Raw genomic sequence first — 21,878 nt, 5'->3', positions numbered from 1 at the left:
AACAATTTTCTCCAATCCCATGCTCGTAAAATCCCTTTATAGTAAGTGTATTTCATGACCTCAGATAGATCCTCAAACTTCAAATGGGGGTGTGAGTTTTAATTATGTGTATTCTGCACTGATTTTCAAGAAAGCAAGTGTTTCTTGAGAGGGGATAGCCTTTCCAGATACATCGAATTTCTGTCAATTCCTACCACATCTGAAACTTGGGAACTTTTCACTGAAAAGTGCAGTTGATTTTAGTTTCCCGAATCACATTTTCAGATAGAGGCCTCCTCAAAAATAAATCCAAATTTCCTGTAACATGAGCTAGGAATTCTCGAGGAGGGTCTGCCTAACCCTATGCAATTCTTCCGGGATGGGTTCAGACTGGACTTTACTCCAGAACGTTCCCTGCCCACCACCCCTTCCAACCTTTGCTCCTTGCTCACAATGAATTATTGGTCATTTTTTTAAAGATGTGAGATGCTATTATGGTGATGTTTAAAATTTTCTCCTTATCTTTTAGAGGCACAACTGAAGTACTTATAGATGATGTTATGATACCCAGGATTGTGTAAATAGATGAGATTAGGTGCCCCTGTGGTGAGCCCCATGGCACCCCAAAATGTCCCCTATCAGCCCTGAGCTTCCAGTCTGTAATCAGCAGTTTACTTGCCTGGGATCCCTAGCACAATATAAGGGCCTAGAAATCGAGGTTCCTGCCTTTCGTGTCTGTGGCCCCGCTCTGCACCTTGGAGTCTGGCACACAGGTACCCAGAAAATACAAGCTGAGAAAATGAGTGGTTTTGCTATAATTGGTCACCCAGCCCTGTTTCCTGAGTTGGAGGCAGGGCCTGTGTCCTCTCAGCTTTCCTGAGAGAAGGTTGAACTTGGGTGGAGGCCATCCAGCTGTGATCCACGTCCAGACAGCTGTGCAGCAGGGAGGTATGCGATGAATGTTTCCTGAATTGAATTATACGGAATCGAATGAGCCAATTATCCACACTTCTGAGGAAGTGGAATGGCAGTGCTTTCACCTTGAACGTGGTGATTTGATCTACTGGTAGACGTAGAATGCCCAACCTCAGCTGAATGTGAATTATCCACACCCCTGGTGAGCGAGCAGGCGGTAACCCGCGTTCGCTTATTTTCTCGGCCCGCAGTCTCCAGGGCGTTCTGCGCACTGCCCTCCACTGTCCCTTGGCAGCCAGGCAGCACATTCTTTGCTTGAGAGCCGTCTGCCAGTCTGGATTAAACAAAACCCAAACAGCCCCAAGCTCTGCATCTTAGTATCAGCATGAAAACTATGGCTTCAGATATACCAGATATCTAGATCTGTATATATCTCTTCAGATATATAGAGTGTGGAAGTGCTCTTTTGTGGCTGTTGAAGTAGAGCCCTTAAAGAATCTTACTAGAGGAAAAGCAAAGTGAAATCCTAAACAGAAGAGAACCTTTGACGTCAGGTCTACAAGACCGCTGAGGTGAGCGGGTGAAGCTGCAGTGCGATCCGCCCCCCCGGTGTGCTAGCGCAGGCTCCTGCTTAAGGGATTCCAAGTGCCTAGTAATGACACTGAAATAAAACGAGAGTTTATATACCATTTCTTTTTTGACAAGAAGCTCCCCCCTATTTTTTACAGACAGTAAACCCCTTAATTTGGCAAACTACAATAGCTCAGATGCTACGCCATCTTCTTAAAAGTGAAGAATTCTTAAAAGAAAACTCAGATCATGTTACTGTCCCGCCTAAACCCCTCCAATGATGGTTCCCTGCCCTAGAGATGAATCCATGTTCCTACCGCGGCGTGGGCTTTGCGTGCTCTGGCCCCTCCTTTCTCTCCAGTGGCATCAGCACCACTTCCCTCCAGCCCCACCCCATTCCAATCCAGCCCCACCAGCCACTGGCTTCCCGTCAGCGATGCTTTCCCTCCTCATGGTGTCCCACCTGCCCAAGCCCATGTCCTTCCATCTCTGCAGGCTCTCCATCCCTCTCTTCCTGTTGGTCTTGGCTTAAACGTCATCTCCATGGAGAGGTCTCCCCCAAACCACTAATTAATGTCGGGTCCCCCAGCCCACGTGTCTCCTTTCTATCCTCTTCCTCTTCTTCCTTCATAGCACTTCTTCCAACCTGCAGTTTTTGATTTACTGTTTTTCCAGACTGTCTTCCCCACAAGAACGCAAGTTCCATGAGGGCAAGAAAAGGGTCTGTCCTGTTTGTGGCTGAAATAACCCCAACATCTATCAAAGCAGGTGGCACGCTGCAGGAGCTGAGTTACCGTGGGTTTCCGATCCAGCTGCATCCCCTCAGGAGATGGCTCTTTGACTCCAACTCTCACAGTAACAGAAAATTTTCCGTGAAAAAATAAAAGAGAGCTCTGAGAGTAGTTTTTGAATGTCAATACTGCCTTTCTTTTCTACTCTAGGAAGTGACATTTACTATTATAGTAAATTTTCTTTTCCCAAAGTGCTCCAATTATTCACGTTTTTCTTACTCCCATAAATGTGGCATACTTAGTCCTCAACCCCTTGAAGACCAAAGGCTCCAAGATGCTCATCAATGGGTGGACTCAACTGAGTTCAATCTCCCACACGAATCCCCAGATACTGCTTTTGCCAAGGAGTCATTTCCAAGCCAGGCCTTAATGTTAACAATCCAAAGACACACAACACACTCACACACACTCACACACACTCACACACACTCACAGACTTGCAGTGATTAATGATACAAACTGCAAGGACACCCCCACCAACTATTCCTGTAACACGCGACTGAAGTCATGACACCCATGTTTAAAAGAATTCTCCTCCATCCTCGTAATTTTAGGCCTTTGGGTCCAATTCGTCAACGATAGCAGTTGGTGAAAGGTCAGGGTTAGGATTCTGGAATGTTTTGATAAAGAATAAACAAGGGGTATTAAGGGATGCATTTCTTTCCTTTAAACCATCTGCAGTACATGGTTCTTTTCGATTCTGGGAGACTTTCGTATCGTGAAAGCAGTCCTTGATTCATCTCTTTGCAAGTCACCTTTGGGGCTGAGACTTAAATCACATTTTAACATTTGCCACTCATGTCTGAATCAGCAGTGGGGAGGAAGTTGGGAGGAAGGTTAGGGTGTGGGCCAGTTGAAAATGAGCCCCTCACACAGACACCACGGGCACTTACATGGCACTGGAAGTGCTTTCCAGCAACTATAAGCACGAATTCTGAAAAAACAAAAAAGCCTTTAACTCTTCAATGGTTCCAAGGTCCCTGTAAGCTAAATAATAATACCTCCATATATTTGTGGAGTGATTTACAATTTACAAAGACACATGATCTCATTTAATCCACTCTCCCACTCTCGTGGGGACTCTATGAGGTAAGAGAATGACCACGTCGAGATAATACTGGAGATTAAAAGCAGCCTGGAAATTCTAAAATGGGTGATGGATGACTGAGATGGCCAGAACAGCTTGACCTCCTCCTTACTGTGGGCTTTTGTGATTAATTCACCCACTTGCTTAGGAAGTTTCTTTCCATCTGAGAAAATTAAAAACACCACTCTCTGGACAGGAATGTGGGATCATAAATGAGAACCAAATAGAAAAGATTTACGCGAAAGCACGAGCTCAGCAAAAGAGGAAACTCAGAAATCGCTAATAAGGTATAAATCAAGGAAAGGCTATTAGCAAACCCCTGGTCAGAAAAAAGAAGCTTTTTAAATGATTTGCTGAGCCCTTAACAATACCATTTCTACCTATGATTTTCAAATATCTCCAGGGTAATTTGGCTTGCAATCCTTAAACGCTGCCATGAAGACTTTCCAATTTGAAGGGATTTACACAGAATTACAGAGAGTACCAGAAAGCAATGCCTTGCTATTGTGCCTCCAGAGCTGTAGGACTCTTAGGGCTGTAGGGTCTTCCTCATCTGTGCATTCTCCACAACAAAAAACACAGGAGTCAAAGGATTTGTTGAATGTGCGAACAAACAAGTGAAAGAATAGGTGGATGAATGAATGGATGGATGGATGGAATGATGAAAAGATGGACAAATGGATGGATGTGTGGATGGATGGATGGATGGAATGATGAAAAGATGGACAAATGGATGGATGTGTGGATGGATGGATGGATGGAATGATGAAAAGATGGACAAATGGATGGATGTGTGGATGGATGGATGGATGGAATGATGAAAAGATGGACAAATGGATGGATGTGTGGATGGATGGATGGATGGAATGATGAAAAGATGGACAAATGGATGGATGTGTGGATGGATGGATGGATGGAAGGAAGGAAGGACAGAAGGAAGGAAGGAAGGAAAAATAAAGACTGATCACTCATTTTACTGATAAAAACATAAGAGCCAGAGGGGCTACTAATTTGCTTGTTGTACCAAAAACAACTAGTGTCAGAATTGAGGCTACCAGGCCTCTTCAATCCCAGTGTAACATCCCCAATCTAGATTTTCCTCTCTTCCATTCGTCTCTTTTATCACGAGTTCTGGAACATTAACAATATTAACAATCCAATCTTAGTCTTTGAGAACCACTTTTGGAGGCACATAGGCTGGTGCGTTTGTGCCTACTTAATAATCAGGGAGATTAAGCACAGGCTGAATTTTCCGTGGCCACTTGGAGCTCATCAGGAATGAGAAAGCATGAAGACCACTCAGTTTCACGTCACCTTCCTGCCAATCTCCTCCCCAGAGATTCTGGACCCTATCTGGGCTGGTGGAATGTTGGAAACAGAAGACACCCGCAGGCCCTGGCCCAACCTCACCCCCTAAGAAGGGATTCTTTGCCCCAAATACCCAACAAGCAGCTATTCTGCCCCTGCCCGGGGAGTTTAAATGACAAGGGGCACTACTTCTGGCAGCAACCTGCCTCCCTTTGGGGAAGCTCCCCTCATTGAGTTTTGCAACATTTCACTTCCTGTTGGTGTTGGGCCTAAGATACTTTCACTTCCTGCTCAGGTTCTAGGCTTCTGTCATCACAGACTCAGAGAGCAAGTTCCTCTACTAGGTCTTGGTGAGTCCCTGGAATTGTGCTTAAGACAGAACCTCGAGCAAAAACAATGCACACCTGAAGGCTTTGTGCTGACGGTGGTGACGGACCGGAGAAGCAGTGCCTTGCTGGGGAAAGACGCCTTATCGACCAGCTCCCGTGAAACGACACGATGTGAGCCATGAAGTTCTGCCCTACAGGCCATTCAAGAGGAGGCCCACGAGGCTATTGGTTGTAAGAGCATAACCACGTTCTGTAACAATCCATCCCTCTTCCGGCACTTTTAAGCAGGTGCCCCGCCCCCCGCGTACACCACGACCTCGCAGAGGCCAGCCTTCGGGCTGCCCGTCCGCACTTGCCTCTTGTTCCCAGTGCTACCTTTCAGCAAACTCAGAGCGCAGACTTGGCCTAGGAAGTGCCGTAAAGATAAAAGCACTGGGAAGGTCTCAAGGTACGAAAAGGAAGCCGGCATCATAACAAGTGCGTGCTTTCCTCCACTAGTGAAAATCTTCCTACGTTAGCACACCATTCTAGTTTGGGAGGGGCCCGTAGAGGTGTAGGGACACATCGTAATCTGTAATCACTCCAAGTTGCATCTATTTCTACCTCCTCTGAATGCTGCAGTAATGAAACTGTCTTCCTTTTTTCCTGGGTGAATCAAGTCTAGCGTTTCAGAAAGGCATGAAATGAGGAAGAATGACATAATTTACTGAAAAGGAAAAGTCCCATCATTTAAACCTTTAAGATCTGAGAAGGGGATGTGGTATTAGAGGCGGGGACCCTACAAATCCCCAAGCTACTGACACATTTCAGCTCCGCCCCAGGGCCAACCCAGAGGGAAGACGCAGGTCCCCGCACGGGACCCATCTAACCGCGCCCACTTTGCCCCGTGGCTTTACCACGCCCAGACGGAGCTGTAGGTGCGAATCAAAACCAGGTGCTGGGATTGTAGGGTAATTCGCGATCTCTGAACAAAGGCAGGATCCGTGCCCACCACTTCTCAGGGAGGCGCTCAGGCCTCACGCCCTGTGCTCTGCAATCTGGGTGCTTCTCTCAGGGAAGCACGGTCCACGGAATTTCTTTCGGGAAGCTTCCATGGGCGCTCTGGCCAGAAAACCAGGGAGCTCTTTGCCCAGCTGTTTCCCAATACATATGTCAAGCTGCATCCCGACTCTCAGAGCAGCTGGAAGCATCAGTACTTGCCCGGTTGAGGGGTTCATGATGCAGCCTCCTTTGTCAGCAGCCGTTCTGCAGCTACAGCCCCTCTCCAGGGTGTCATGGTTCATCCCGAAATTGTGTCCCAGCTCATGGGCCAGGGTCACAGCCGCGCCAAGGGGACTGTCTGAATGGTCCTCAAAGAAAATACAAGAGCACAATGTATAGTTCACATCTTTTTGGCCCCTTTCCCAGCCACCCCCCTCCCCTCAGCCCTGGCCCCCAGATATTTATCTTTTATAAACATTTAATGGAGTCCAATCTCCTACAAGGAACCAAGATAGAGCCCCATTATATAGTTCAAACTTAAAAAAAGATTTGATCTATTTTATTCAACTAGTTTGGGGGCCCCTCTGCTGAAGAATGCATTCCTCATGAATACACGTAGGATTCCTTGTGTCTTTACATGAAATAATCAGGGCAATCATTTCCCTCTCGCTTCCTACAATCTCTCACAAGACACCATTCTACTGAATGAAGCAAAAAGTTGTCCTGTATCATAGGAAGAAGCAGCTCGTTCCTTCACGGGTAATGAAAGTACCGTTTTCTCCTTGATTGAGATGATGCTGGTATAAAGTCGTTAGGGGAAGCATCCTTTGAACAGTATAAATAAGATCTGAGCGAGTGTTACTGAGTATGCCTCTTGCTGTCTACTTGGTAGAGAAGGGTCCTTGGAATATTCATAAGAATGCACCATAAAAGCTGACGACATCGAGTAATCTGAAGACTCATTGGATTAAGATTGCTATCCAGTTGCGCCTTACTCTTGCTGGCCCTTTGTTTTGTCAGGTAGATTTTGGAAATGGATGGAGGCATCCTGACTCTCTGACTTTTGCTCTTGGGAGTCCACTCAACCTTTTGCTTGGTTTTGGAAGGCGGGTTCTCCACCCAGCAAGCACTGCTTGGCCACCCTTAACTTAGTGGAGTGCATGCATGGCTTGGCTAAAGAGATATTAGAAATTAATTTTTAAAATATCATTACTCAACTTTAACAAACTAAAATCAGTTGATTTGCAGAAATGGTGCCCATGATTGGTGTTTCTGCAAGAGCCTGCACACCACAGAGTAATGAAGGTAACATTGAATCCTGCTTTGTGCTACCCAGGAAGGAGATAAGAGGCTACCCAAGAGGTTTCCAGGACAGTGACACTGTGCTTTAGAGAACGCATTATTCCTGTACAGACAATCTTTGCGGGGCCTCTTGATATAGGTGTGTTCATATAAGGTTTTATAGGCTTGTTGGCGGTTACAGCTGTAGCTACCTTTCTCACTGGCCCTCAGTCTAAGAAAAGAGTGTCATGTCAAGGAACCAAGTTATTCTTAGAATAGATGAAATTCCTAATAAATGACTTTGTTTAGATTTTAGTTTCCTGTTGTAGGAAGCTTCGCAAACGTGTTTCAGGAAATCGATTTTCTTCAATCTAAGAATGCTGAGGGCTGAATCTAGCATGCTTTGGCACAAAAATTCAAGGAATTCATCCTTAAAAATGACTCTTCATCAGATTCTTTGGTATCACGGAATATCTTGGTTTTGTCTTGAATTGCCTAATTGTTTCACACTCTTTCACGCATAGGTGATTATACACAGAATGTCTCTTAAGAGACCCTGATAAACAGTTCATATTTCTAATAAGACAAAAACCTATTTCTTTATTTCTGGCGTTATCTCCAAACCGAGACTGTTTTAGTCCAGTTAGATACAAAGGCACGGCTTGAAGTGACTAAAATTAGTGATCTGTTCTATCTTGGAAAAATAGAGAAACAGTACAGAACTCAAATTTTCAGTGTGATTAGGATTCCTGCTTCCTTGCGATATGATCTCCTTCCTCTTAGATTTGTGAGTCCTTGAAAGAGGCACGGTCGTACGTAACACCCATGAATTCAACTTTAGAGACACAATAGGAGAAAGTCTAGACGCTTTAGATCTGGTCAAGATACTGATTTTGTTGATCTCATGAATGTTATAGAAACTGAAGGAGCTGTGGACTTTCAGCCTACACGATGCTTCTCTTCTATGTGGAGTAAACAAACAGTGAGCCTAAGGGTGGTCTTTACTGCTGGCCGGCCCATCAAACAGTTCTTACTGATTAACTCTGGTTGACTTGATTCCTGTTGCAGTACATACATCTGCTTCTATTTCCCCACATTCATTTTTATCTTTTCTTTCTTTAAATAGGCTTCCCTGTCTCCTTTTAAAGAAGGAATCTTGACCAAATGCTTGCATGGAAACAGAATAAAGGACGTGAACTTTAAAAAGTTGCTTAATACCATCAGATCGGTTATAAGAACCTCTGAACACTCCACAGCTGCAGAACCCGCCATACTTATAAGGAATTCAGTTTCAGCTCTAAAAAATATTTACGCCAATTTTAAGTGGCAAAGTCAGTAGCGATGGACCATGGAACCATGAAACAGAAAATGATGCCCTCTTAAAACTTTACGGGCTGCTCTGTAAAAAGACCGTTGGGATCTGACTCGAAATGAACCTGGCATCAACAAAACCCAAACTTTCCAGTGACTTCCATGGTGGAGATCACTGGAAGGCTTCCAGGTTCAAAGGAAACCAGAGGGTAGCCCGTCGAAGCCAGAAGTCCACTGGGTGAGTGCCATCCCTCCAAACAGCCTCCTCAGCCTACACATTCAGTGAATGTTTATGTTAATTACCAGCGCCACCCAGAGAAGAGGAAAATATTCATTGTGGATATTCACTGAGAAGATTAGGCTGGGCAGTACGTGGAGAGCAAATAAAAGTCAGCAGAACGTTACTCCTTCAGCCCTTTAATACAATGGAATATTCACAAATGTTCTGTTTGAAAAACGTGGAGGAATTCATGGTTTCTTGGAAGGGCAAGCTTCTGTTTGTTTAACAGAGATGGTGGAATCGTCTCCGAGGACACTCCCTATCTGAGGGCTGGTGCAGAGGGGACACTCTGTTTTCCCATCAGAGTCAGTGACAGCATGGGGTGAAAACCTTTCCTTCAGTTACCTGATGAAGGGGAACCTGTCAAAGTTACCTCCCTCTTAAATTCACAAGAAACAAGTCCCCAGTAGTCTCCCCATTCTATTTCCTTTTACAGACATATGTAATATGACAAAATGATCCTTGTAAGGCAATAAACCTAGGTCTCTGCCTTCCAAGAATAAGGTTAGTGTAAAGACAGATTGGACACTGGCTAGGAGGTATGTCAAGCATTTGCAGTGGTAAATAGTTAAAAACCTCAGACTTTTGGCTATGGTGCCTGGAGGGAGAACAATCAGAAAGCCATTCTAACGGCAATATTTGGTGAGATCACAGCCCATCCCAGAAGCTGAGCGATGGGGGGAACCCCAGTGACCTGGCTCATCCCAGTGCCGGGAGGAATTCCTGGATGGAGGCGGGTGGATCAAAATCCCACTTGAAACTTGCTCTCCGCAAAAGGTGTAGACTGGCTTTCCCTGGGCTGTTTTCACACACTCAGCCTTCCTGTGTGCGGCGTCACGTGTTTTATAAACAGTCCCTAGAGTGCTGTCGGGTATGGCAGATCATAAGCAGAGCTAGAAAAAGGGTAGAATTATATCTAAGCAGCATTAAAGAAAAGGACCTAATTCTACAAAGTCTGGTGAAAGTAGAGATTTCCCGGGAAATCATCAAGAGAATTGGGTCTGGACTTGGCTGTCGGATTCTCGGTGCTCCTGGCTTACCATGACGATTCCCCCGGACTGTTCTGCCGTGCACATGCTCATGATGGGCGCCATGCCGATGGTGGTCCCCTGGAAATACACTCCACTAGAAAGAAAAGAAAGGACTTTCTTAAGTCAGTATAAGGACATTTTCTAATATTTGAAATTTGGCTGGACGTTCCTACATTCCAACAGGAAAACTGCACAAGCATAGGCAAAGACGAAAAGAGCGGCATGAGAGTATGTTTACAGGTGATTTTTATCTTTGGTTCTTCTAAAATTTATCTTCCAGTTCACCATCGTCTCCTAATCCTTTCAGATTTTTGTTTTCAAGACTCGGGACAACAGCTAGTCACAACTTATATGTTTATAAGTTGTAACCTGCTATTTTCTAATGAACTGGGCGGGGAGCTGTTCCTTTGCAACCATGTCTGCTGACGTTAGGGCTGAAAAGAGTCACAGAGAATCACTGTTAACAAGTGAAAGGCATTAGATGCTTTACTAGATTTTCTGTTGCAGCTGAATTTTGCTCTCCTGGGTAACATTACAATTAGGCCAGAAACCCAAACTCCTCCCAAATGTCCTGCTGATATAGCTTGCAAAAGTGAGACTGGCAGAAAAATGATTGACCCTCTGGAGTCAGCGTAGAAGTTAGCACCCACAAAGCCTTGGCATCCCAGGAGGAAGCTTCCGGAAGGGGAGCTCATGGCTTAGGCGTGGCTTTTCCCCTATATGGAATCTTAATCAATGAGTAATGACATCAAGCCCTCTTTAATGCAATGCTAGTAATTCCAACCTCATGCATTAAAAATTAAAAACTGTATTTGCTGAATCTCCTTTAAGGGAAAAAGTGACTTACCCATGTTATCTTGGCCATGTACATATATAGCTATTACACAAATTATTTGAAAAGTTATATATTTAGCAGTGCTCAGTTGGATGAAATGGGATAAGTACATACAAAATATAACCTCACCTATGTATGTATGTATCCAATCACCCATCTATCCATCCAGCCAACCAGCCATCCTATTACACGCATATGTACAGTAGTAGTGATTGCAGCTTTTATATTTACATCTATATAGACCGTTTTAACAGATACAATTATACCTATATATATATATATAAATAAGGTTATATAAGAGGCTAATTTACTTCCAGATGTTCAAGTTGGACAGACTCCATTTGGGGGAAAAAAATCAAAACAAAACACTCTGACTCTATTTTTAGTAGTTCAGGCTTAATCAATGCATAAAATATGAGGCAACCACAAATATCCAGGGTGGGAAAAAAAAAACAGCCCCATGAAATGGCCAAAGTAAATCATCAGGGAATGCCCACAGGCTCAGTTCAGAGGAAGGCCTCTGCGAGAGTGAGGTTAGGGTAGGACTGCCTTTCAGCTTCCCATAAATGTTCAGTAAACTAGATCCAATTTGTCAAAGAAAAGTGTCTCTGACCCTAAGGCTTTCAATTCAGTGATATGAGCGACATGAGAACATAATAATGGCATAAACTGTTTAAGAATCTTAATAAAAAGCTGTTCAGTTTAGGGAAAACCTACTCCATACCAACTTAGATTATGACGTTTTTTGTTTAACTATAAAGGTGTCTGTAACATGTTATCAATGTATTATACTATATCACAGGTGTGCTTTCCCTCATTTTATTATCTTCACGACCCTCATCACGCTCTGAAATGTCTTTGTTTGTTATTGCCTCCTCCCAGTAAACTGGAGACTCCCCAAAAGTGGGGAGGTTTACAATGTTGGTCACCATTATGTTCAAAGCCCCTAAAACACGTTTTGTTCCTCGTTCGTGCTCAATACACATTGATTGAACAACAGAACACAAGGTTAATCTGCGACACTGCTGGTATTCTCTGATCTAGAAAACCAAGAGTAACAGCAAAACAGGAGGCATAAATATTTTCTTTTTCCAGGCAGCTGACAACGATCACCCTAATGTACTGCCTTCAGATCTTGCATAAATATTTTTCACTAATAATGACAGAACATGAGCTTTTAAAAAATATACTACTCAGGACAACTTTATATCAAGACTAAGCCTAGAGGGAGGGATAAATTGGGAGTTAGGGATTGACATATACACACCACTATATTTAAAATAGAGAACCGACAAGGACCTACTACTGTATAGCACAGGGAACTCTGCTCAATATTCTGTAATAACTTAAATGGGAAAAGAATTCAAAAAAGAATAGATACCTGTATATGTATAACTGCATCGCTCTGCTGTACACCTGACACTAACACAACATTGTTAATCAACTATACTCCAATATAAAATAAAAATTGAACAAAAAAGAAATGAAAAGGTCGATAAACAAATAAATAAAAACATGAGAGAAAAACATGAAAAAAAGAAAAGTATTTGTGAATGTCAAAATGTTATTTCGATTGTCTTTATGACACATATAATCTGTAAATTAAATTTGAGAAGTCATAATAAAAACCTTCATGGATTAATAGTATTAAAAAAAAAAAAAGACTTGGGACTTCCCTGGCGGTCCAGTGGTTAAGACTCCACGCTTCCACTGCAGGGGGCGCGGGTTCAATGCCTGGCCGGGGATTGAACTAAGATCCCGCGTGCTGTGCGGTGCCACCAAAAAAGAGAGAAAAAAAAGACTCAGCCTGGAAACAGTTGCATAGAGGAAATGTCCAGGTGTTAGACGAAGGAAATAAGACATCAGCCAGAGGGATAGTTTTCCCAGGGAATGCAGAGAAAGACTTTTCCAACAGCCCCCAATTTCAATCGAGATGGCCTCTCCCCTCCCCCCCACCCCGCCCCCGCAGTGTGGGCTGAGAAGCCCCCTTTGCCCCTGGTCCAGTCAGTGTGTTCTGCTGAATGATGTGCAGCTTCGTGGACTGCCGGGTGAGGCTAAGAGGGAGAGCAGGTGTGCTGAGATCACTCTTTTATTTTAAGCAAAGGAGAGACAACAGAGGCCTTACCTGATAAGCTGTGCGTTGTCATGGGATTTGCGAGGTAGAAGCTTCATCTTTCTCCAGTCCAGAAACTCGTGGAGGCTCGTGAATGGGTCCTGACTTATGGAGCATTTGTCGATGTCGTTCCACACCTCTACGCCCACCAACACGATTCGAATGTTCAGCGGTCTGTAAAACTGAGGGAGACAGAAGACAGGCATCCCTGGGGGATCACGTTAATGAGAACTTACCACGCCGAGTAGAACAGACTGGCAAGTTCTGAACTCCATTGCCGTGACATGAAAAATCTCTCTGTGCTCCTTGTTCCCGTGGCATTAGAACTGGAGGAATATTTTCAGTGTCTGATGCAAGGTGATGTGCTAACTAGGTTCTCAAATGTGGTTGACCAATTAGATGTTAGAGTCGCCAGTCTTCCTGACGTCAGCCCTAATTTGTAGGGAAGCACACATTCCAACCGATTCACTGGCGATTTGAAGTGGGCGTATAGATGTGTTATTATTGCTAACGTCATCACATAACGGCTGAAGACTGCCAGTTCACATCTACTGCAAGAAAAACAGTAAGTGAATTAGGGTCTTTCAGACACTCTGCCAAGTGCAGTAATTTGTTCATTTTAAGAGAAATGTTCTACCTGTGAGTTACTGAAAATGAATCTGTATTAATTTTTCAGCAAAAAATCAGATTTTGCTGACCCTGTCATATTCTGTCACCTATAATTGACCCAGAAGGTTTTAATTGAATGAACAGATCAGTATCTTTCAGGGTGATAAAGGCATGCACAGAACCCTTCTCCAGGAACTTTGAGGACCATTCTTCCCACAGCCAGTTCACCAACAGCGTCCTGGGAAAGGTCTGGTAAAGGAAATTCCTCTGTTTTCAGGCATACCACTCACTTCAAGTCTTCTTGCTTTTCTGCTCCCCACCCCCCCCCCCCACCTTTCTGTGTCCTGACTTCAACCTACAGCCCTTTCTCCACAAACAGATCATCTTGGGTTGGAAGCAGGTAGAGCAACTCTTCCGATGTCTATGGGATAGTTTTGTCCCAGACGCGCTCACTAGGGCAGGATGAGGGGTCAGGGTAGAGGTAAGAATTCCCCATTGCCCCCGACTACCTTGCTACCCCCATGGTATCACACAGACATGGAGATGGCTCTTTGCTCAGGGTCCAGGGGGTAAGGAAGTGGGAATCATCTGGCTGGCTGTACAATCTTTCAAAGCCTGCAACGTGTAAGGCAGTGCGCAATGAGAGCATCCTCATCTTCTGATACTCCAGGCAGCCAAGGAGAAAGATGTGGCAGCTAAAGTCAAGCTCCAGGTGGGAGCGGGTCCTATTCTTAGCTGCTAGAAGCCTCTGAGCCAGCAAATAACAAAAATCACAGAAGCTCCGCATCTGACAGTTAAGCCCCATTCCAATGTGCTGAGCTCAGGGGCAATAAACTCCATGAGGCTGAGCACTGACCCCGGGTTCTGACCCACAAAAGGCAGGTTCATCTTTTCCCTCGCTGATCTCTCCCCAGTCATCTGGTGAGCATTAGGTTAGCAGAAGAATGTGACTGAAGCACAGACTACATCACAGAGTCTAAACTGATCACAGCGGTCCAAGTTGGTTTCAAGCAGATAACAATTATGGGCATTACATTAATAAGTTAATGAGACAATTATACGACCTAAATGCTGCCTTACAGCTTGTTTTTAATCAAGAATTGCTTCGCCTGTGGTATCCACTTGCAAGCTCCCAGCCCAGGCTTTCCAGGCAAAATCAAGGTCCTGGCCCCATCTGGACTCTGAGCGCGCATGCCTGGTTGCTATGCTTCCCTGGAGAGCTCACCCTTTCGGCTGTGTTACAGACAACAGCGATCAGAAGGGGGAAACGCAGGCGATCCAGTGCCGACGTCCACACCAGCCTGCCAAGGGACATCCTCAGGGGCAGAGGCCCCGCGTGGGCTGCAGGGTCGTCATCTGTGCTGGGGACGCCATGTTTGCCTCTAGAGAGCGTCATACGGAAGTGGTCGCTAAGGTCTGTCAAGGTCTAACTGTCATCATTTCTCAGAGCTGGCTTGGGGGCTTACTGATCAAGGGTCTTTTCGTAATAGTAATGGGTTGTAGTTTCCATTTATTAGCCGTCTCAAGTCACAGAACAGATTTCATATCTAGAAGCATAAAATACAGTCGCTCCTCTCAACACTGGTGCTACAGATTAACTGTCGCATATGCTAAACTCACGTCATGTCATCACAGCAGTCCCATTGCTGCCTGTTGGGATGCTCTTCCCAGGGCTCTGCTGGTGGCTTCCCTTTGGTTCCTCCTAATAACAATGACCACAGCTAACACTTAATGAGCATTTCCAACGTCCTAGGCACGGTGCCATGCGCTTTCCAGCCCGTAGGTCTCTCGGACCTCGCAACACTCTGCGAGTCAAGAACTATTATTATTTACGCGTTACGGTCAAGGACGTTGAGACAAGGAGGAACCAGGTAGACCGCTCGAGACATGACTGGCATAGCCGGGTTTAAGCATAGGCAGGCTGGTGCCCAGGTTCTAAACCACTAAGTAACCCAGGCAGGTAAGGGCGAGTACTGAGATTCCCTTCCAAGATGATCCATTGCGACCCCAGGCCCAGAGAGAAGGACAACTGGAGCTTGGCAGCCGTCTGCCTAGCCTATGAATCCCAGGACGCATGTGGACGCCGTCCAAGACCAGCTGAATTGAGTCACCCATTAACATAGCCGCGGCAAGAATCTGGCTGTGTGCTAGGCTTGGCACTGGCACAAAGAGCGAGGATTAGGATACCTTGCTCCCAAATGCTCAGAGGTCAGCATGAGGCTCAAGGCAGGGGATACTTAGCCATTATTCCAGTAAATGCCAAGCGAGTGAACTGCCAAGAAGGGCGCAAACAGGAAGTTCAGGGGATGCCGGGCTTGAGGGCTCAAAGAAGGCTTTCTAGAAGAAGCGGATCTGAGAAAACATGGGTAGGATTACAGGGAGGTCTGCTGGGGTCCAACACGGGAATGTGCACCTCTCAGGCAACTGGTTTGAGAAGGGGGGGACGAAGACTCACACAAGAGGGAAAATACCTGAAGTTAAACGCACGGAAGATGAGTCCTTCAGAAGTAGGTCACAGAGGTGCAGCCTGAACGGATGTGCAGCTGTTGCTAACTTCGTCACGAGTAAGAAGCAGGACAGATTGGAGGGGAGAAGCCAAAGAGGCTATCACTTAACTGGGCAGCCACACACCCCGCTGCTCCCGCCCTGCGGTATAACTGGGGCCTGGGGGAATGTCTTACTTCCCACGTAAAGGGTTTGTCTACCAGTACAGCATTGGACACACTCTCCGTGTTTCACACACAGGGGAATTGCCTGAACATTTCTGAATGTCACCTCTGTCCCTAAATCACTTCTCGGACTCTCAGTCCGGGACGTGCTTCTCCCTCTTCCCTTCAAGCCAGTGCAGCCGGCCAAGCAGTTACTAGTTAAGAATAGCTAAGAAGAGCCAAGATTTCCGCAAATGAGGAAGTTGCCACTGGAACAGTCATTGTTTTTTAAGCCAAGATGCTTGCACTTGTAGTTGCAAAACTGAACTTAGGCATACTTGCTAGAGCCCAGGGCCCATCAGTTAGTAGACTTGGGTGAACAGGACATCAAGGAGCCTGGGTACCCCAGTGGGTCTTCAGGGTCTGCTGGGGACAGACACATACGTGCGCTCAGCAATTCAGCTTTCTCCTTGCCAGAAACACAGGAACAGGCAGGCTGGTGAGCTCCATGGAGTCTGTCAGGACTTTTCTCAGATACATTGTTCTTTAGTCACCAGGGCAGATTATTGACAAACCCCCAGTTGCTCATTTCTGGTTTTGCAAACTGAAGCAAGATATAATACAGAATAATACGTAGAGAAACACAAACATGGAAGACCAAGCACATCACCTTAAAATAGGATTTCAGCGATTACCAGCCCGAGTTTAATATTGTTCATGGCTTCTGTTTACTTCCAAGGCCTAAGAAGTACTTGAATTCTTTGCTTTCATCTGGATGTTGTCCCATCTCACTGGAGGCGTCTGGAATGTACTCACCCAAGGCCCCACCCAGGCCAATCAAACCAGAGTCCCTGGACTGAGACTTGGAATCAGCATTTTGAAAACAAACATATAGACACACACACACACACACAAACCAACCAACAAAACTTTCCAGGGCATTCTAATGCCCAGCCCAGACTGAGAACCATGTCTGACTCCTACTGTCTCTGTCATAACCTCTGGGATCCATCTCTCACCCTCCCTGCCAGAAGGACTTGCCATTTACAAAAATTCTCCTGCATCCATTTGACTTCAGGATAAAGTTTAATTTTCAAAAAGTAGCTATTCAACATAGATCAGCAAGCATGGGCCGCCTGGGAGTCTGACCTGCCTAAAAGTTCTGGTGGACGAGGACGGAACCATCTCAGGGTGCTATAATCCATCTGTGTTTTTTCCCGCTTTCAGAAGGTTCCATCCAGCCATAGCCTCTCTCTGAGCACCAGGCCCTGATCTCTGACTGCTCAGGGTACCCCAGGAGACTCCCGCTCTCGCTTCTTTGCGTATGAAGCCTCTTTCACCTGTCATCCCAAACTTGGGCTCATTGGGACCCCTGCTCATCTCAGCCTCTGCTTCTGCTCAGTCAAGGTCAAAAACTCCTGCAGAGGAGACCAGGGCTTATTCCTGGTGCTGCCTTTCAATGCTGTTTGAACATGTGCTGATTACTTAACTAGCCTCTGCAAACCTCCGCTATAAAAATGGGAATACCGGTATCCACCCGGGCGTGTCTGCAAAGCACTTAGAGCCTGGCACGTAGCAACTGCTCAATACATTTATTAGGAACCATTCCTTCAAATGTCTCTAAATCCTCGTCTTTCTCACATCCCCACTTGCCCAGCCCCGGGTCAGATCTTCATAATTTCTGTACAATAGACGCCCACCAGCTGTATTTGTCTTTGGGAACTCCATCCTCCACACTAACTGCAGGCACAGCTGTGTGTGATCCTGTGTGTCTCCCCTGCTTAAAAACATTCACCTTGCTCTCCACTGACGGCAGAATAAAATCCCAATGGGGTCTAGATGGCTCCGCAGGGCACTCAAGGCCCAGCCACTGAATCCCCTGCAGCTTCACCTGCTCCTGCCCTAGCTGTGCACACACACAATTACGCTACACACACACACAAACACACACCGCTTAGTTAGATGGAGTCCAGACCTGTGGGGAGCAAGCCAGGCCCTCCCTGCCTGTGCTCCTGGTGAAACTTCACTCACCTTGCAAAATCGCCTCCCTGCAAAGCCTCCCTGACGCCCAGGAAGAAGTAAGTGATTCTCTTCTGCATCCCCATAGCACCTGATTGACAGCATCGACCTGGTTCCCATCACGCTGGTCCATGCTAAGTGGCTTATGGGTCTGCTTCTCTACGAAGCTGTGACCTCCCTGAACAGATGGACCACATCTGATACATTCCGAATTCTTGATGCACACTGCGCGGTACTGCCCATAAGTCCTCGTAGAATGGAGTTGAATCTCCGGAAGGCTTTTGTTTTCATTTTCCCGAAAGCTTTGAAAACTCACTTTAAATATTATATGATAGGATTGTTTGGCAACATAGCTACCGTGAAGCATCCACAAACTGCTATGTGTAAAGTGTGAGCCTTTCAGAGAATCCCGGCCATGAGAGGTTCAGCAATGAGCCGGGGCCCCTTTCCTCTCCCACTGTCCTCAGAGGCAGGAGACAGGCTATTGCTAAGAATTATGGTTACGTTCAGACGGGGGCTGCCAGCCACATAGCACGTGAGAACCACCTGGGAGCGCCTACAAAGCCTGATGTCCAGGCCCCACCCAGACACCCGAGCAGCAAGGCCTTTGAAAGCTTCCAGGCAACGCCAACATGCTCTGCGCTGAGAGCCCTCAGCACCAAACAGCCCGACGCTCTCCCTGCAGGGTCTGTCGCTGAAGGCAGGTGGCGTACGTAGATGGTTCCACCTCCTTGCGAACAGGTCGCGTAAGGAGCATGGGCGAGCAAATACACCTGGGTCAGAGCAGACTTTCAGGATCTCTTCCAGCTCTGAAATCACCTTTGCAAAGGTGAGCTCCCTCCCGAGTTCTCGGTGAGGAATTTTCTGACGGCCGATTGAGCCGAAAGCCGATTTCTGTGTCCTGGGACTGTGGAGCCCGTGGGTCCCTTATCAGTGAGAGCTCACCCTCAGGGGGCCTGTGGGACCTGCCCAGGGAGACCTGAAAAGAGGCCTGCTTGGAGCTCTCAAGAGGGTCAGATGCACCCTATTGGGATGCTGGATCTAACTGGGGAGGTCAAAACGCCTTCCTGGCCAGAAGAGAGCCTGGCGGGAGATGGATGCCAAGGCCACCGAGGTCCAGACAGCGTGGGGTGGCATCTCCTGCAGCTGCTCCAGGCCCCAAGAATTCTCAGAAGAAGGGGAAGTTGGGTACCAGCCCAGGACCGGAGGCAGAACCCGACCTCCCTAAGTCAGATGGGATGTGTTTCATTCCCTCCACCTCATTCCCAAACATTTACATGCTGTGAGTGATCTAATTACCCCCAAGGAACTTACCTTGTCAACGTGATTAGCGATCTCTATTAATCGTTGTTTGACTTTTTCCAGGTCTTTTCCTTGCCTCTGAAACTTAATAATTTTAAATGTCAGCATTAACAATGGCTGGACTATCAATCAAATCTCATCTTCCCAGCTCCTGGAAATGTGAAGTCTCAGGCTCTGCAAATCCCTCAGGGCCCTCCCTGGTTTATGGTGAGGTGAGCTCCCACCCTGCCGAGTAATTTCCCCATCCAGGGACTTTCTGAAACTCCCTGAAATTCACCCAAGCCAAGTGCTCAGAAGACAGTAACTTTTGTGAATTTTCCAGCCTCATAAATGATGGAGGCAGTGACATGTTTTGGCATCGAGAAAACAGACACAACCAGAAGGCCGTCCAAAGCCATTCTTCATATCATCAACTTGATTTTAACTTCCTCCGAAATCTCCTTTATATTTGTTTTTAAAAAATTAAAGAGTGAAAGTAATAGAAGCGCATGGCAACAAGTCAAACAATACAGAGAATGGATAAAAAGTTAATAAAGTCCCACTTCTCCCAGCTAATCTGAACTTCCAGAGTGGGAACAGTTGCCTGTGAAATTGTCAAATCTGTTTCATTCATATGCGTTGAGCCAGTCTGGGAGAAAATGTCACCTAATTCATAATAGGTAGTAGAGGCGAGAAAAGGACACAGGGAAGATAATCTAAAAAAAAAAAAAACTAATTAAAAATTAATTAAAAGAAAAAAAACTAATTAAAAATTAATTAAAAGAAAAAAAACCTAATACAGTATCAAGCCCTACTTTGGAAGATAGGGTTTTACTGCTGTCTCTACAGCCTTGATTCATTCATTCATTTTGGTTTAGGACATATCGGACATGTTTAAACTAAACTTTTCTCAAAAGTGTTTTAGAATACATTCTAAAACCATCTGCCATTTCCCACAAATAATTCTCCCTGTTTGGAGAGCTTAGCTACATGGTAACTCTGCAGTCCTTGCTAATATTTGTAATACCAGATACATTTTTAATATGTTGTACTTTATAATATCAGGAAACCACTTTTTTCAATGGGTTGTTTACAATGCTTTTAAGGCCTCGTGGAAAATGAGATTAAATAAAGAAAGTAATAACTTGCTAAACATTTTCTTTTGCCTTTTTTTTTTTTTAAACCAACCAAGAAATTTCAGAAAGTTCTTACCTCTCGGTTGTCTGCCACAATAACGAGCTCTACATACTTGGTCGTCTTGAGGGTCTCTCTTTTTTGCTGCCAAAAGTAAACATGGGTTTAATTTCCCTGACTGCCTCTCTGGGGCTTCCCGAACACTGTCAATGTCTCTCGACTCAAGCACTTGAATTAGGGGGCCCCCCACCGGTCCTACTGATATCACTGGCTCCCACAACCCTGTCCCACCTAGAAGTTCACCTCCAACCCCAAAAACCGCTGTAAAACTTTCTCATTGTGAGCGGCCACTCTCCATTTCCATCTGGGAAATCCTTAAAAAGGGATCTAACCTTTCTGCTGAATCACTGATTATAGGATCAGAACAAGTTGAGATCATTATTAAACAAAACACATATGTAAACAAGCAAAACCAAAGCTCTCTCTGGAACAGGAGCCAATGAACTTTTCATTTCGGGCTGGATGTAGCACATTTCAAGATCACTACAGAAGATGATGGAATCAGGGTCTCACGGGTGTTCCCTTTGCCTTTGTGGTCTAGTTTTGTGATGTGGGAAAAGCCAATATATAAAGCGAATATATTTTGAGCAAGAACTGCATAGCCCTTCTGGGGAAACACTGAGTAGTCCATTCCAGGGAGCTGATTTCTGCAGGTGATCATTTAAAAATCTGGTTAGAAGCAAAGGAAGAATAGGGAACAGCCAGGCGGATAAATGGGGAACAGAGCCAGGCGAGAAGAAGGTGCTAGGAGGAAAACCAGAACGGAACAAGAGAAACAGAATAGGAAGAAACAGTGTCAAGAAAAAAAAAAAATAGACTGAAACATGCCACTGGAGAAAAAGGATTGGTAGGAGTGCAATAGTTGAGGAGAAGACAGAGATTGTATATCAAGGGATAGGGGCTGAAGATGATGCAGACAGCCCAATATGAACTCCCTCCCAAATCAAGGCAGCCTCTGAAGTGGGTGACATTTTAATCATGTTTCTTCAAAAAACATCTGTACTCTTCCATGAATTACTGGGAGAATCCCAAAGGCACTTTCAGGAGAAAAAAAAGCAATTCATGGAGGGTGGTCTCAAGAAGCAAACATTAAAAACAAAAAACAAAGCCTTCAGTTTCTGCAATAAAATGCAGTCGGAGGAAATGAGGGTTGAACTGGTCTCGGTCCTCATAACTGATATCGCTGCTGTATGAGTTAACTACACACACTGCTTAATGTTGAAAACTTGCATGTTATAACCACGCTTTCAGACAAAAGCAAAAATGACCAAGGCATGTTTTGAATCAGCTTTCCAGTCACATAATCCTGAGGGAAA

At 45.4% G+C, this 21,878-nt stretch overlaps 1 protein-coding gene across 1 annotated transcript in view; it reads right to left on the bottom strand.

The window, feature by feature from the left end:
- Positions 1-21,878, bottom strand: part of ADAM12 (ADAM metallopeptidase domain 12) — a 354,171-nt gene that overhangs the window by 81,872 nt on the left and 250,421 nt on the right. Inside the window, exons 7-11 of the mRNA XM_060286736.1 lie at positions 20,581-20,646; positions 19,402-19,473; positions 12,824-12,993; positions 9,873-9,957; positions 6,180-6,328 (exon numbers count right to left, since the gene is read on the bottom strand). Of these exons, the coding sequence (XP_060142719.1) occupies positions 6,180-6,328; positions 9,873-9,957; positions 12,824-12,993; positions 19,402-19,473; positions 20,581-20,646 (542 nt within the window). The remainder of the gene's footprint in view (positions 1-6,179; positions 6,329-9,872; positions 9,958-12,823; positions 12,994-19,401; positions 19,474-20,580; positions 20,647-21,878) is intronic.

Source organism: Globicephala melas, chromosome 16 (genome assembly GCF_963455315.2).
Source record: "Globicephala melas chromosome 16, mGloMel1.2, whole genome shotgun sequence".
Classification (NCBI taxonomy): Eukaryota; Metazoa; Chordata; class Mammalia; order Artiodactyla; family Delphinidae; genus Globicephala; species Globicephala melas.
Note: the sequence above shows the minus strand (reverse complement) of the source record. Positions and strands in the feature narration are given on the sequence as shown.